The sequence below is a fragment of the Sphaerodactylus townsendi genome, linkage group LG11, assembly GCF_021028975.2.
Source record: "Sphaerodactylus townsendi isolate TG3544 linkage group LG11, MPM_Stown_v2.3, whole genome shotgun sequence".
In the NCBI taxonomy this organism is placed as follows: domain Eukaryota; kingdom Metazoa; phylum Chordata; class Lepidosauria; order Squamata; family Sphaerodactylidae; genus Sphaerodactylus; species Sphaerodactylus townsendi.
In genome coordinates this window covers 21,328,482-21,345,798 of record NC_059435.1, presented here as the reverse complement: position 1 = coordinate 21,345,798, position 17,317 = coordinate 21,328,482, and the positions used below count along the sequence as shown (strand labels likewise).

Genomic DNA, 17,317 nt, shown 5'->3' with positions numbered 1-17,317 from the left:
GAGTGATGGTTATTTTTTAGATGTGGAAAAGGCACTTGCCCAACTAGAATGGCCTTATTTAACAACTGGCGTTCTGAGCATTTCCATCCAGGACAAGGATCAGCCATGTCGTATAATTACGGAGCCAAACTACATCAAAATAGACAGCTGGTATAAGAAATCAACAGACTGGCTCTAACTAGCTTTGAACCAAAAGCAAAACGCGCTGCACCTCAACCGCTGACACAAAAACTACACTGCATATAAAAGCCCTCTTGAACAGTTCAGTTTTGCCTCGTTTGAGGATAACCAGGAGCGCAAGAGCCTACTTGACCTCCTCAGGCTGTACATTGGGGCACAACAGAGTAGGCATGCATATGGACAGTTATTGATTTTGCCCATTAGGTTAGCACCTGCAGAAAACTTCCAATGAGCTAAGCTACAGTGGCAGAGTATAAGGGAAGAACTGGTCTCACAAATAGGACCATCCAATGCCATGCAGGTCTTTGTATTTGATAGTCAATGCCTTAAACTGAGCTGGGTAATTGATGGGCAGCTAGTGAAGTGCCTACAGCAGTGATGGTGAACCTATGGCACGGGTGCCAGAGGTGGCACTCGGAGCCCTCTCTGTGGGCACGCGCACGCAGAGTTCGTCATGTGGGGGGCAGAAAATCAACACCCCCCCCCCACACACACACATCTAGGCTGGCCTGGGCCACTGAGCATGACATGCGTGCACTGCGATGAGCAGGGAAGACTTGGCTGGCGGGCCTGGTGCCTGTGCTCCGGGTGGCTGCTGCCTGGGGGGGTGCAGAGGAGGCAGAGATGCTAGAGAGGCACAGAGCGGTGCGCGCAGGACTTCCGGGAGGCTTGAGCAAGCTGGCCCCTGCTCGAGCGGGTAGGGAAGAAGAGGGAGCCAACCGGTTTTTCTAAACTAAAACCTCAGCATTCAGGCTAAACTGTCGTGTTGGCACTTTGTGATAAATAAGTGGGGTTTGGGTTGCAATTTGGGCACTTGGTCTCAAAAAAGTTCGCCATCACTGGTATACAGGATGGGTGTAATATGTGCGCTCCATCTAGCTGCTGATAATGCAAAATGCTGCAGCTTAACTATTAACTGGATTTTGAGGGGAAACCAATGATAGTGAGCTCCCAAAGGCACCTGGGGGGCCACTGCGAGTAGCAGAGCGCTGGACTAGATGGACTCTAGTCTGATCCAGCAGGCTCTTTCTTATGTTCAATAGTCTAGACTTGATGTGGTGTGGATGCAGGTGAACAGATCAACTGTATTAAGGTAAGGGGTAATCTTATGGGTTAGGCTGAGGTGGAAGAAAGCCTGTTTTGCAGTGGCGTCAATTTGCTTCTCCAGTTATCCATTATTATGTTGGATCCAGTATGACCAACCAACCTCAAGGCTCTTAGCTGAGTCAGTAAGGGTCAAGTGAGAAGCAAAATGTCCTTTAAGATCTGCGCTTTCCCAGTCAGTATTGTCTCTGTTTTTTCAGGGTTTAGTTTCAGCTGGGCAGATCATTTTAACCAAAACCCTTTTCATGCAGGGTCACGGAGCCCCATTTACCTTGGCTACTAGAAAGCAGTCAGACCATGCTGCAGGCCACATCTCTAACCCTGAAACCAGACTATCCCTCAATTGCTCAGTGCAAAAATATTACATCCAATCTGTATAAAGGTAGCACACATTTTTGAAGTAGCATTTTAATATTTATCATACCAGACCCCAAATACTTTAAAAAATAAAGCACTTTCAAATCTGATTGGGTTGGATCCCTTCTGCTAGATAAGGAGCCTTCTTTAATTACAGGAATGAAATTTGAAAGTGTTGCACTGAGGCCAAATCATGACCAGTATGCGCCCTTAACTCTCATTTCCACCCCATACATCTGTTCTCACTGATTAAAATCCACACTCGTCTAAAAGATGGGTTAATTGAGACTTTAGGTGATTAATCAACCAATCTGCTTATGTATATGTAGCATATTAGGGCTGAAATGTTTGATCGAACAATGTAATATAGTGACAGAGAAACAGCGGGCACAATTATAACAAGCACAGTTGAACCTCTAGAAAACTTTAATCAGATTACAGAGTGAAATCCTACAAAGGAAAACCGGCACACTTGAATTAAGCCAATCCATTTGTCCACAGCGCGAAATGCAGTTGTGTGGATTTGCAGTAATCTGGCTGATCAGTTATGTTAGATAATTGATAAAACTGTTTCAGCAGTTACGTATTGGTCAGCTCTTGACATTCTAATTCTAGCTAAATAAAGTGTTTGGGAAGGAGGCACAATTTGGGCCTGTCTGGCAGAAAAAACACATCCACCTATGAAGAGGTTAGTGCACATTGCAAACCGTAGGGTGGGCAAGAGTGTTCTTGATCTTGACTATACATATTGGGGGTATTGACCCCTCCCCTGGCAGTGTTGCCACTGTCTGAGGCATTGGTCCAGACCCTAACTGGTAGATACATGGGTCTAGGGAGGCCATGATGGGAATAAGCTATACCTCTTGCCTTCTCCTATGCTGCTGCTGCCAATGCCCTGAGGGTTTGGCTGGGTTGCTTGGGTGGAGAACTGGGTTTGCATGCCAAACAAAATGATTTTGAAAGCTGCCATTTGGCACACATACCAGGGGATGCCTACACCTGTCTTAGTGTCTTTGTTGAGGCGCATATTCTCTGTTCCAGAAGGTGAATTGCTGGCAACTTCAGCCTTGAAATCAGTGTCCTCCTTGATCTTTGAATACTGCTGCAATCTGGTTGTTGTGGGGATTTCCTTTCCCAAGGATGTGAGGCCATTTGTGGAGGATCTTCTCCCAGAAGACTTTTGTCATAAGTACAGACGCAATCTAGAGGGAGTCAAAACCATAACACTGTGTATAAGGCCATGAAAATTTTCACCTGCTAAATGATGGAATGTCACACTTCTGCTGTAGACTGCAAAAGAAATGTGCAATTCCTGCATGACCATGAACTTAATTATTTAATAACTGCAAAAGTTTGGTTCATAACAATTTGGCTGGTCACAACCATGATGCAATAAACAAATAAAAGGGAATATGTATTGTCGAAGGCTTTCACAGCCAGAATAATTTGTTGTTGTGCATTTTCTAGGTTGTGTGGCAGTGGTCTGGTAGTTTTAAATCTGATTGGGAAGAAGAAGGAGGAGGGGGGAGAGGAGTAGTAGTTTGGATTTATATCCCACCTTTCTGTCCTGTAAGGAGACTCAAGGTGGTTTAAAAGCTCTTTTCCCTTCCTCTCCCCACAACAGACACCTTGTGAGGTAGGTGGAGCTGAGAGAGTTCTGAGAGAACTGTGACTAGCCCAGGGGTAGGGAACCTGCGGCTCTCCAGATGTTCAGGAACTACAATTCCCATCAGCCTCTGTCAGCATGGCCAATTGGCCATGAGGGTAGGGGCTGCGCGCGCGCGCGCACACACACACACACACACACACACACACCCCTCTCCACTTACCTGAGTCGGATGAAATCCATCAACAGGTTCTATAAGCTGCCAGTTTTCACCTCCCATCGTGTGCCATTCCTCTGCAACTGCAAACAACATAATCGCAAAGATTATGCCCCTACACATATAAACATCACATCTACTTCACACGGCATCACAGACAGTATTTTTAGCAGATGACTGCTTTGCAAGAAGATTATGATGATTTATGAAACCTTGTCAGAGTCAGTGTTATGTTACATTCAATCCTCTTCCCTTCTAGGCAGCATTTAAGCTATTTATATGTGAGGGAAACTCTTTGAACAGAAATGCTGGCAGAACAATTTTCTTCCAGTTCCAATTAAACAGGAAGCCGAAGTGAGCAATGGCACAAAATGGCAAAAGGTGATACTGATTCAACACTCTTCTTGCCTTGTATGTTTTTGGTTACATCTTGCTCAGCATCTAAGTTCACGGCAGTGGTTGTATAGAAACAAAATGGATCCTTTGGATTATATGCTAGCGCCAAAATCCCTAGATAAGCCGTGTTCAGTTACACATTGTGCTGTCTAGAAAAAAAAATAGACATCTCATTAAATGCTCAGATATAAATTAGAGCTTCAGATGAGTTAAAAGTCTTTCTCCATATTTTAGTCATAATTGCAAACTGGCAATTGCCCGAGGGATCCTTCACGGCTCCTTGATTTGATAGAGAAAGAAAATAGTGTTGGGTGCCATCAGCTCACTCCAAAAATAGCACTCATTTCCAGGTGCTGAATGCAGGTGTTGAAAAGCAATGTCATGCAGACCGAATCTACCTCTGGAAGTACCGCTGGGAACTACCACAAGCCTCCAGGCAAAGGTTTGCTCTGATCCCATCCTTACCTCACCCAGATCTATCCAAATATAAAAACAAAACGCATGACTTGCTCCAACTCACAGATTTTGTTCCCGTAGCCCCCTCTTAACAACCCTGACCTATCAGGCAATGGGAAGCGATGCTTCCGATTCCCAACCAAGTGAGATGATCTTGAAACATTTTAAGGTCTATAGCAGTGATGGCAAACCTTTTCGAGACCGAGTGCCCAAACTGCAACCCAAAACCCACTTATTTATCGCAAAGTGCCAACATGGCAATTTAACCTGAATACTGAGGTTTTAGTATAGAAAAAACGGTTGGCTCTGAGGCGTGCATTATCTGTGAGTAAGCTTGGTGGTAGTCGGTGGCTTTGCTCTGAAGCAACTGTGCAACACTTTGAACAGGTGAATCACGACCCTAGGAGGGTTTACTCAGAAGCAAGCCCCATTGCCAGCAACCGAGCTTACTCCCAGGTAAAGGATCACGCTTTAGTTCTTTGCATGAAAATCAGCAGGGTTTAACAGCGCTTAACAGAATTACCTACACTGCTTCCCCAAAACTAGATCTTAGGTTTATTGCTAATAATCTCCCTGAATAATTACACTATTATCACATGACGAACTCTGTGCATGCGTGCCCACAGAGAGGGCTCTGAGTGCCACCTCTGGCACCCGTGCCATAGGTTCGCCACCACTGGTCTATAGTATCAAATGCTGCTGAAACATTCTGAATACCAGAGTACTGTTCCACTGTCCAGCTCCACACAAAGGCTTTTTCTGCACAACACAAATAAAACATCTTGCAAATGTTATAAAAAGAAGCGTTTGGGCTCTTTTTGCCCACACAGCCATGGGAAAACAAATCATTTGTGGTGACAGTGGCTCTTTCCATTTTTACAAATTTTTCTGTGAGCTATCTTTGAAGCTACAGAGATACAGGGACTGAAATCTGTGTATATTGCTGAGTCTCATGTTGTGTTGAGGATGGCTCGCAGAAAACAGCAGCAACAACAACAAAAAAGGAAAAATGACATGTTCCTGGAATTGGCAGGCAATACTGAGTTTCTTCATGTACTTAAATCACTGAAATGGTAGGTGGCTGCAATGCCAGCTGAGGAAATGTCCAAGAGACACATTCACCAAATGGGGACAGCACAGAGAATCCTGAAGGGGAAAGAAAATGGCAGGAGTGAGCTGTGGAGAAAATGAAAGGGAGAGCTTTGAACTTGGATGGGAAAAATAAAACGTTTCCTGTGCAGAAACGTCTTGAAACTGTCTTGACGGGGAAAGTTGCTAGTTTAGCATTTTCAAAAACCCTGTTTGGGGACTGTTTTCAAAATGTTTGTGGGAAAAGCTGTGCGGAGTTCCTCCCCAAAACGCTTTTTTCCCAACCTGAAAATTTTTTTATTGTTGTGCAGAAAAAGCCGTTGATAATTAACCAGGGCAACAAAAGGCCGTTTTTGCACGGTCAAAATATCCCAAGGTGAGCATGGAAAATATCCCTGAGCAGCAGCAACTTCAGTTCCAAATTCAGCACTATACCCACATTCTTAGCTGGCATTGCCTCATCTTAGACTGCTTATTCACATTACCCAAGAAAGGTAATTTCAGTAACTCCTAACAAATAGCAACTTTGTTCGCTCAAAAAAACCCTTTTCAAAATAAAATGTGCAGATCGAAGCTTCCCTTGAATAATGTATTGAACACAGTTGTTAAAAAGAAAATTATAATTTAGCCAGTTTGATCTTACAAGCCAGTTTGATTGGCCAAAGGAGCACTTAGCACAGCGATGGCGAACCTTTTCGAGACTGAGTACCTAAATTGCAACCCAAAACTCACTTATTAATCACAAAGTGCCAACACGGCAATTTAACCAGAATACTGAGGTTTTAGTTTAGAAAAATCGGTTGGCTCCGAGGTGCACGTTACTCAGGAGTAAGCTTGGTGAAGCAACCGTACAACGCTTCAAATGGATGAATCACGACCCTAGGAGGGTTTACTCAGAAGCAAGCCCCATTGCCAGCAACTGAGCTTACTCCCAGGTAAAGGATCGTGCCCAGGCCAGCCTAGATGTGTGTGTGGGGTGTGTGTGATTTTCTGCCCCCTCCACATGACGAACTCTGTGCTCACGTACCCACAGAAAGGGCTCTGAGTGCCACCTCTGGCACCCGTGCCATAGGTTCTCCACCACTGACTTAGGACATTCTACGTACCCAACCTCCAAGAATCTTTCTCCTATTTTCACCCAAAGGATGAAAACCTATCAGCCATCCAATAGGCAAGTCGGTCTTGATAGCTAAAGTCATTTCCAGTCTGTTCTGTCCCTCAGGTGTCTTTGCATGGATACAAACACACGAGGCCTTCAATGAGTCAAAATACTCTTTGAAGTCAGCCTATGCTTGTTGAAAGAAAGAAAAAAAGAGAAAGAAAATACATAACCCATCGATCGACAATGTTATTTGTGCTCATTTGTACTCATGACTGGAGAGCTGACAGCAGAATGATGGACCTTTTGTTGCCTATAATGTACACACTCATTTATTTTGTCCGGCTATCAAATCTGTCAGCTTTTTTCAAGTCCCTGAAGCGCTACAAAACCCCCGTGAAAGCAGGATGGCTGTGCACAACCACTGCTCTGTCGTACCAACGTCAGCTCTGTGAAGAACCAACCATCTTCAGTACAGTACCATCAAAAACCGTAACATGCAAATGCTGCCCCAAAAGAACAAAACATTAGAAAATGGCCAGGCTTCAGAGGCATTGCAAAATGCGTGGCCCAGGGATTTTACCCTGATGGCATGCCAGAGAGCTCAGACTCCAAAAGAATTAGGACTTCATCCAAAGTGAAAATTTGCGATTGCAGCCGCTGCTGAATATTTCATACACTGAGGCTCCAAAGAGCCTTTTGCATCAAGTTGAGCACAAAACAATCCTTAGAAAAATAGGTCAGTGATGATAGCAGAGGCAGCTTAGGAAGGGAACTTGACAACTGACATTTCTACTGAGCAGAAGCCTTTAATCGCAGATGCTTACTGGGCCGTGTGAAACACTGCCAGAGTTAGGATCTCTTTTGCTGTGATGGGCTTCCGTTTACCTGTGTGAAAAGGAAAGTTATGCTGATTGCCCTCCATTTGACTTCCTAGTTGAAACTCGTTTGGATCATCAGCAAACAGATAATGACTCTCGCAAAATATTTATTATTATTACAGTGGAACCTCAGTTTTCGTTGACTGCGGTTATTGTCGGTTTCGGTTTTCATCAATTTTTTCCATGCACATCTTGTCTCGCTTTTCGTTGGTTGCCTCGGATTTCCTCGGATTTCGCCGCTTTCGTCGCCATGACCACGTGACCTTGCTGATAATTTCCTATGGAACTTTCCTATGGAAAATCATCGCCTCGGTTTTCGTCAGTTTCAGATTTTGCCAATTGTTTTCGGGCAGTTTACCGACAAAAACCGAGGTTCCACTGTATTATTATTATTACTATTGGTTGATTTCACAGCTTCCAGTTCTTTAGCTGGTTGTTGGCCTTTGTTACAATTCGAGCCTCACCCAGAGGCCTAGGAAGTTGTAATTTATCAATATAGTATTAGTTGTTGCTGTTGTTGTTGTTGTTGTTATTAATTGGATTTCTACGTTGCCCCTCCCCTTTTGGGCTCAGGGTGGCTCACAGCATAAACAGCTAAAAACAATATAAGCCTTCACAATAACCAACAACAAAAATCCATCTAATAATAGTAACAAGATAGCAATTGGGGTGCTGTGTGGTTTCCGGGCTGTATGGCCGTGTTCTAGCAGCATTTTCTCCTGACGTTTCACCTGCATCTGTGGCTGGCATCTTCACTTGCTTTCCATTCCTACCATCAGATCCTCTGAAGATGCCAGCCACAGATGCAGGCGAAACGTCAGGAGAGAATGCTGCTAGAACACGGCCATACAGCCCGGAAACCACACAGCACCCCAGTGATTCCGGCTGTGAAAGCCTTCGACAAGATAGCAATTTCCAGACATTCAACCCCATAATTGTTAATGATGGTAAGACAATAGAAAAAGGGAAGAATAGAAAGGAAGGGGGAGGCCAGATGGTATCACAGCTGCCTCAACAGTATGCCTGATGGAACAACTCTGTCTTACAAACCCTGACTAGCTGCCTAAGGTCTGGCAGGGCTATGGTCTCACTGGACAAAGGCCCTTTCCCCACTTTCCTTAAGCCCCGCGCTACTCTCCTCAAGTAGCGCGGGGTCCAGCTGCCTTCCCCACTTCAGGGGCAGCGAGAACGCAGCCGCCCCAATGCTGCCTCTCTCGCGCCCCCTCGACGCGCGTAATTCCTGGCGCCTTTTGAAATGGCGCCTTTTGACGACCCCGCACAGAGCGCGGGGTCGTGGGGAAGCCAGGGCGTGCGCCAGGAATTGCGCGAGCCGGGAATTGCCCGCAACAACCCTCGGGCAAAGGTGAGTGGGGAAAGAGCCAGAGTGTTCCACCAGACTAGGACCAGGGTCAAAAAAGTCCTGGTTGAAGCTAGCCTCAAGAAGGTAATCAGAATGGTTTTGATTTAATGAGCTCCTTCAGTCATTTAAATGGTCAGCAAAGAACTCCGTGATTGCATAACCAATGAACAGGACTGTTCAACTCTGTCTTACAGAGGAGGAGCAGCAGTGGCGTAGGAGGTTAAGAGCTCGTGTATCTAATCTGGAGGAACCGGGTTTGATTCCCAGCTCTGCCGCCTGAGCTGTGGAGGCTTATCTGGGGAATTCAGATTAGCCTGTACACTCCCACATACGCCAGCTGGGTGACCTTGAGCTAGTCACAGCTTTTTGGAGCTCTCTCAGCCCCACCTACCTCACAGGGTGTTTGTTGTGAGGGGGGTAAGGGCAAGGAGATTGTAAGCCCCTTTGAGTCTCCTGCAGGAGAGAAAGGGGGGATATAAATCCAAACTCCTCATCTTCTTCTTCTCATCTGTGGGAGATATGTGTGTTAGAATCCTACAGATTCTCCAAAGTTTCCTGAAGATCACAGTGTTAGTGATAGTACTCTCTAAGCCCAGGGAAGCAACTGCCTTGCTGCTGGCTGTCAATGTGAACAAGTATCTCAGAATAAGTGACTCACGAAGTCATCAGGTGGATCAGAGGCATGTCACATCAAAGAGAAATGAAAGCTGGCAAGAAGAATAAAGCATGCCACGAAATCCTCTTTCCAACCCTGTCTTCTATTGAATTGCCTCCAGGAAGCTCCTCCTCCTCCTCCTCCTCCTCCTCCTCCTCCTCCTCCTCCTCCTCCTCTTCTTCTTCTTCTTCTTCTTCTTCTTCTTCTTCTTCTTCTTCTTCTTCTTCTTCTTCTTCTTCTTCTTCTTCTTCTTCTTCTTCTTCTTCTTCTTCTTCTTCTTCAATAAAAACAGTTGGTACGCCTGAAAGCACTAAGGCCCCAATCCAGCAGGAACTTTCCAGGCATGGGAACTGCCTTCCGCACACTGTTCCTTTGCTGGACTGGCCAATGTAAAAACTGAATGGGTGTAGATCTGAACTGATGATGCATTCAGACAGGGACATCTAATATGATCTGCATTAATAAGGCGTGGATAGGAGACAGACACAGTACATCTCTCTCTACTTTGAATAACAAGTTGCACAGTCATTTTCTTCTATGGCTCATCAACAGAAACATCAGTGTGGCTAAATGGGTCAGTGAAAGAGCATTTGCTTGGGGGTCTGATTCACTCTGAGACAGCTTCATGAGCTCATGTGACAGCGGTTCTTAACTTTTTGTATCTTAGTTTTAGTTTTTGGTTTTATTATCAGACTTATATCCCGCTCTCCCAACAAGAGGGTGCAGAGCAGCTAGTAGTCATTTAAGTACAATCCTATATTACAACCTTACAAAACCGAAAACATTTAAAATAGTTGTTAAAATGCATTTGCAGCGTTCCATTGCTAGCATGGGGTCTAAGTTCATGAATAGCAAGTCTTCTATGTTGAACAAGACTGCTGCTAAAGCTAAATGTTTCCTCACAGTCTGAGCATTTGTATGGCCTCTCTCCAGTACGAGATCTTTCATGCTGAACAAGACCTGGTCTAAAATCACAGCTCTTCTCACATGCCAAGCACTTAAGAACATAAGAACTAGCCTGCTGGATCAGACCAGATCCAGCACTCTGCTACTCGCAGTGGCCCACCAGGTGCCTTTGGGAGCTCACATGCAGGAGGTGAAAGCAATGGCCTGCTGCTGCTGCTGCTCCTGAGCACCTGGTCTGCTAAGGCATTTGCAATCTGAGATCAAGGTGGATCAAGATTGGTAGCCATAGATCGACTTCTCCTCCATAAATCTGTCCAAGCCCCTTTTAAAGCTATCCAGGTTAGTAGCCATCACCACCTCCTGTGGCAGCATATTCCAAACACCAATCACACGTTGTGTGAAGAAGTGTTTCCTTTTATTAGTCCTAATTCTTCCCCCCAGCATTTTCAATGGATGCCCCCTGGTTCTAGTATTGTGAGAAAGAGACAAAAATTTCTCTCTGTCAACATTTTCTACCCCATGCATAATTTTATAGACTTCAATCATATCCCCCCCTCAGACGTCTCCTCTCCAAACTAAAGAGTCCCAAATGCTGCAGCCTCTCCTCATAAGGAAGGTGCTCCAGTCCCTCAATCATTTGTATGGCTTCTCTCCTGTATGGGGTTGTTTGTATGATGAAAATTGGATCTACTAGTAAAACCTCTACGCCAACCACTCTCTCCAAGAACCTGGGTCTCATAATGTCAGCAACAAAAAAGTCCACTTTCCCCAAGAATAAAACTGATATGTTACATGTTACATACATATATGTTAACATGCCAAAAAGTGGATAATCAGTGACAGGGTAGGCAAGACATGGCACATCAAATTTGCAAGCGAACATGGGATAGAGGGAGAGCAAATTCTTAATAATTGTTATGCAACCCCTGCATCCCACCTTGGCCATTTCTGCATGGCACAATTATACCTGGTTACTATCGGTATCTTACAATCCACGTCCATTTTATCCCGGTTTCTCCCTTCAGATGGCTGCTTGTTACAGTGAAGGAATCGAGTTAAGACAGGGAGGAAATACTCCAGTTTGTTTTGCATGAGCTTCTTTTCTATTTACACCACAAGTGTATCCGCGCATGCGCAAACATCCCTGGTGTCCCGTGTTCTGATTGGCTGTTGTTTTGGGGTGGCAGCTTGAATGAATGTCTCCGCCGTGCCTTTTGAATTGCTGGCACCCGACCCCTCTTTAACACTGAACTCAAACTGGCTGTTTAAGGTCCGTTTCGGGCCATTGCCACTCCCACAAGTAGGCGGTGCTTCTGATTGATTGACCTACAGTGAGCCAGAGGGGACACTTGACCAGGTGTTACCCCTGGGCACCGTTTTCCCTGGATATACCTCTGCTACTTAGTCCTGCTCCCCCCCCCCCTTCATTTGAAAGTAAAAATACATTTTGGCATAAATGCTCTTGTATCAAAGTACCATGTTCAATAATGCACAAAATAATGGTTTTGATAAAGGTAGTGCATGAAAATGAACAATTCTCATATTTTTTTAATGAGGAAGCACACAATTTTCTCAACCACTTCAGCTCAACAGACTGAATCTTTATGGCCCATTCCGCACAGGCCAACAAACACGGGTGTAGGATCCTATAAAACCTATTCCGGGGGATGACCCAGAACAGTGGGAACTGTTCTGTTAAAAAATAAAGAGGAGCCCAACTGAGCTGGAAACTATGAGATTGGGTTGAGGGGCTTGCACAAACTGTACATGAAATAGTCAAAAGGGGGGGGGGCAATGACTCCTTCCTCCAGGGAGAAGCCACCCCAGTAGTAGAAGAAGAAGAGTTTGGATTTATATCCCCCCTTTCTCTCCTGCAGGAGACTCAAAGGGGCTTACAATCTCCTTGCCCTTCCCCCCTCACAACAAACACCCTGTGAGGTGGGTGGGGCTGAGAGATCTCCGAAAAGCTGTGACTAGTCCAAGGTCACCCAGCTGGCATGTGTGGGAGTGTACAGGCTAATCTGAATTCCCCAGATAAGCCTCCACAGCTCAGGCGGCAGAGCTGGGAATCAAACCTGGTTCCTCCAGATTAGATACACGAGCTCTTAACCTCCTATGCCACTGCTGCTCCACTATGCCACTGCAGCTCCAGATGCACAGGTGTCAAACTCGCGGCCCTCCAGATGTTATGCACAGGTGTCAAACTCGCGGCCCTCCAGATGATGCTGGCAGGGGATGATGGGAACTGTAATCCATAACATCTGGAAGGCCGCGAGTTTGACACCTATGCTTTAAGGGGTTTGACTTGATGGAAGGAATTAAGAGACCTGGAGAAAGCAGTTTTTGCTGAGACTTAGGGGAGTTCAGACTAAGAGTTTCCGTGACAGGCTGCGATTGTAAATGCTTTAGGCCAGGGGTGTCAAACATGCAGCCCAGGGGCCCAATCCACACTCTCAAGGCAGCTGCCCCATCCTGCTTTGGCCTTGTCAATCCAAGTCCCCCCCCAAGTCCCCCCAGTGCCATTTTGGATCCACCTGAGGCAACCACATCCCCCACCAACCAGGTCCGACCTGACCAAGTCACATTTATGTCACATTCAGCCCTCACAACAAATGAGTTCAACCCCCCTGCTTTAGACAAACATAAAAACAACATACTTTCTTCCAGTGCGTAATCCATGTAGAAAAGATCAAAATTAGTATATTTCTCAGCTTCTGCGATTCCTCTCAGGACGCTGGAAAGTTGCATTGCCCGCTGGGGAAAGAAATGTGCACTTACAGTTATGAGAATTTTCATCTTGCCAAGAGTTCAGAGCAGCTCACGCTAATATAAACAATAAAACAACATGTGAACAAGGTACCGCCACAGTGCTCCAGCTTCTGGGCAGGAAAACAAGTGTGAAATTCAAGACGTCATTCAAAAATCAAAGTTGCACAACTGAAACCACTCTTTGCCCAAAGAATCGGCCTTGCTGACATAGCCTCCGTTTCAATGCCGCCATGACACAGGGTGAAAGGTTCAGTTGCAAGGATCAAATCTTCAAACAAATCTACGATGGCCCATTTTCCATAGATACAAGATGTGACAGATATTGCTCTTTCCAGTAGGAGTTTGGAAGGGAAAGGGATGGGGGTTGCCAGGAGCCCCTGGAGGAAAGGGGCATACCAATAGCATACATTGATGCTGGGTGGAGGTCAGGCTGGGGAATCCTAGTTAAGGTACATCAGTTCCACCCTGGGCCTCTGTTCTGAGAGAGCAATTTTTGAAGCTGTAGTGCGCAAATACATACAAACTTGAATCAAATTCTTAGCATTTTAAAATCCAAGCAAAGGAATTTTGATACTTTCTTAGCAGCATTAGAGTTTATGAGATGTGATTTCTCTATTTCACTATTTCTCTATTCATTCATTCATTCATTCATTCATTCATTCATTCATTCATTCATTTATTAAACTTATACCACTACTCACCATGGCCCCTGCTGACTTGGTTGCAATTCCAATCCTTCTGAATAATACCAACCCTGAGATTGTGGCAAACTTTCTCCTTGAAATAATTGAATGCAAATAATCCAGCAATGGGTCTAAGTATGTTTAGAGCATAAGTAATTAACCTCTCCCCTCCTTATCACCTTACTTTAATATTTTACTGCTATACTACAATATATTAACCTGGGAATTTAGCATGTCTCTGTAGCAGCTCTGAAATGTTTATCTGTGGTATTAATTTTAGATTTAATATGTGTTTCAATTTCTGTCTCTTGCTAATAGTAATTATAACAAACATGGTCAGTATGATGCAGACAGAATTTGCTTGTTGTTGGGTGGTTCGGGCCCAGTGGAATGAGAACTGGGGGCCTTCTTTTTGTTGAAGATGTGAACATGGATCGATGTGTCATGCGGGTTTGCATTGGATGTGTTTTGCTGTATTGGTTTGCTTTGTAGCTATTGTGTTTTTTTTAATATGCCAATAAAGGCTTTCTGTTCTGTTCTATTAAACTTATAGGCTGCCTCATCCCTGAAGGGCTCGAGGCGGCTCACAATACTGCTGTTCTACCGAACAGCAATCAACAATATAAAATCAGCAACATAAAACACAGAACCCATTAAAACCTGTGCAGCGATTACAAACAGCAAAGAGCTATAAATTAAGACAACCAAAGTTTTTATAAAACAAAAGTTGTTTAAAAACAGGCACCCGATCTAAGGCTAAAAGAAAGGGAGGGAGTAGGCCGGGCCCGCGATGGAATCCATAAATCAGGCCCAACCGAATAAAAAATGGAAACCGGCAGCCTCAGTTTCAGTGGTAGTAAAATAACAGTAGCATTAAAAAAAAAGATCTAATTTATTGAGTGATAGACCTAAAGTCATATCAGGCCATTAGCAAGATAAGTGGATCAATTAAATATCCATAATTTACTTATAAAACCAGATGATGTAAGCACATGTTGCAGCAGCCACCGTTTTAGAAGATGCTTTCCCTGCTGCCTTCTAAGAAGAAGGAATTTACTGCCTGCAAGCCACCATTTTTTCCAAGTTAATGTGTGAAAATGATTTTTCTAAATCGCGGAGCTCCCTGGAAGATGGCAGCACAAAAATGTAACAGATTTCCTCCTCTGAGGCCCCTTCCGCACGTGCAGAATAATGCACTTTCAATCTACTTTCACAATGGTTTGCAAGTGGATTTTGCTCTTCCGCACAGGAAAATCCAGCTGCAAAGTGCACTGAGAGTGGATTGAAAGTGCTTTATTCTGCATGTGCGCAAGGGGCCTGAGAGATTCTTCACTCAGCAAGAAGGATAACTAGGTCACCCCCATAAATTCAAATTGATTCTGAATTCCGTTCTAAGCTTACCTCTGTGGTGATCTTCCTAAGTGTGGCATTTGAAGATAACCAGCCTTTGCAAGGATTCACCTGTATAGATTGGAAATGTTTTAACCATTTCGTTTGGGACAGAGAGAACAATGATGAAGGCAAACTTGTTTGTACAAAGGATCTGAAGACCTTTCCAAGTCATTCCGAGCTCTAGAAGCGCTTTATTCATCGGGTTATACTTTTAGAATTGGACAAGAAATACCCAGTAAGTGGGAACAATCAAGGACGATTACCAGTTATCAGGAAATAGCCTTTCTGAACAGATGTAACTGCAGGCAACTATTTCAGTGCCATTATTTGCAGTCAGGACTAGTCAATGCAGTTACGCGTTTAGAATGCTAAAAGCAGGGGACGGCCTACGAAGAGTTTTGGTTTCCTCAACAAAATGTTAAAATAGTTCTTGTCGGCTTCCTCTCCATGGCAAATGCATGTTGGATGTCTGCAGACTTCAGGGAATCACCCATGCCATTTGGCCCATGGGGGTTCTTGATCCCAACAGTCTTGTTTTAGCCTCAAACAACGTTTTAAATGGATGTGCTGCTCAAGAACAACAGAATACGAGGGGAGAGAATTCCTTCCACTACCTACTGCTCCCATTATGCTGTGTCTTTCAAAATGCTATCTGGTGTTGCATGCACCATCTACCTAATGATCTTAAACATTTTCACATGCATGATTATTCCTGTTCTTTACACAGTACCTTTCCATTCTCCCTAAAGGTTTTTGAGAGCTAGCTGGGTTGGGTAGCGGTTAAGAGCAGGTGGACTCAAATCTGGAGAACAGGGTTTGATTCCCTGCTCTTCCACCTGAGTGGTGGAATCTTATCTGGTGAATCAGATTTGTTTCCCCACTCCTACATTCCAGCTGGGTGACCTTGGGCTAGCCCCAGCTTATTCAAAACTCTCAGCCCCACCTACCTCACAAGGTGTCTGCTGCGGGGAGAGGAAGGGAAAAGAGTTTGTAAGCCCCTTTGAGTCTCCTTACAAGAGAGAAAGGCAGGGTATAAATCTGAACTCTTCTTCTTCTATGGTCAAATCCCCACTACTGTCTTAGCCAGGTTTCAGAACACAAACTAACCAGGTTTGAGGTCGTTTGTGTTCTGAAACCTGGCTGAGACGGTAGTGGGGATTCGACCCATAGGAGAGGTTCTGATGTAGCTCCAGATCATTTCTGCTTCCATCCTAACAAAGTGTTGAGTCAGCTGATGGGCCATATCATTTTATCCATTGTGTATCTTTTATATGAAAAATACAATGATGTGGGATGCCTTACCTTAAGACAACTGAGAAACGAATACAATTGGCCATATGTGATGTCTTTGTTTAACTGGCCTGGAAAAGAGGAACATGTTAAAACCTGTCACTTTTCAAACCTACTATGTTTCTTGCTAGAAACCCACTAGAAATCTGCCCATCAAAGTTTGGATTTTGGTTCCGCCACATGTACTACAATCAGCCTCCCCTTCCTTCTAGGCCCGTGGTGGCAAACCCATGGCACTGTCAGGGGCTGATGGGAATTGTAGTCCATGAACATCTGGAGTGCCATGGGTTCGCCACCACTGTTCCAGGCTCAGTCTATAGCTTTCTACAGGTGTTACAGTATTTGGGTAGAGGTTACTTTGGTAGATGGCATTTGCACACTACAATCCCCTCAAAGTTTATGTGGAGGCCACCATGGCAAATGCTACTGATGGCAAAAAGTGGTACAGGAATGGCCAAGAAGGACAACTCTGATTTTTGGGGGGACAATGTGAAATCTAAAACCTGAAGCAGCATTATCCAGCATCCTTTAGGTTTTCAGTCCTTGAGAAAGTAAAGTCCCTAACAGATGGAACTTGACCACCACAAAATGTGGTGCAGCGTTGGCCACTGAGATCAAACCAAATCATGGAACATAGACCCAATCCACAGCTCGTAGACACAATGGCTCAACAGAACCATGTTCCATGGTGGCATCTCATAAAATACCATCTACTCAGAAAAGGGGCCACAGCAGAAGAGGACTACTGGCCTCTTTGTGGGCTTTCCAGAGGCACCCCAGGGCAGTCAACCTCAATGTGGGGAATAGAGTTCTCCCAGACTTCCAACTGTTTACAAGACTATAGAAATAAATCCCCCTGGAGAAAGTGGCAGCTTTA

At 44.7% G+C, this 17,317-nt stretch overlaps 1 protein-coding gene across 1 annotated transcript in view; it reads right to left on the bottom strand.

Annotated features, from left to right (window-relative positions):
* Positions 1–2,052: 2,052 nt before the first annotated feature.
* The window catches only part of AOAH (acyloxyacyl hydrolase), a 99,530-nt gene continuing 84,265 nt past the window's right edge, over positions 2,053–17,317 (bottom strand). The window contains exons 18-22 of the mRNA XM_048511230.1: positions 16,453–16,511; positions 15,160–15,219; positions 12,964–13,060; positions 3,471–3,547; positions 2,053–2,843 (exon numbers count right to left, since the gene is read on the bottom strand). Of these exons, the coding sequence (XP_048367187.1) occupies positions 2,715–2,843; positions 3,471–3,547; positions 12,964–13,060; positions 15,160–15,219; positions 16,453–16,511 (422 nt within the window). The 3' untranslated portion in view covers positions 2,053–2,714. The remainder of the gene's footprint in view (positions 2,844–3,470; positions 3,548–12,963; positions 13,061–15,159; positions 15,220–16,452; positions 16,512–17,317) is intronic.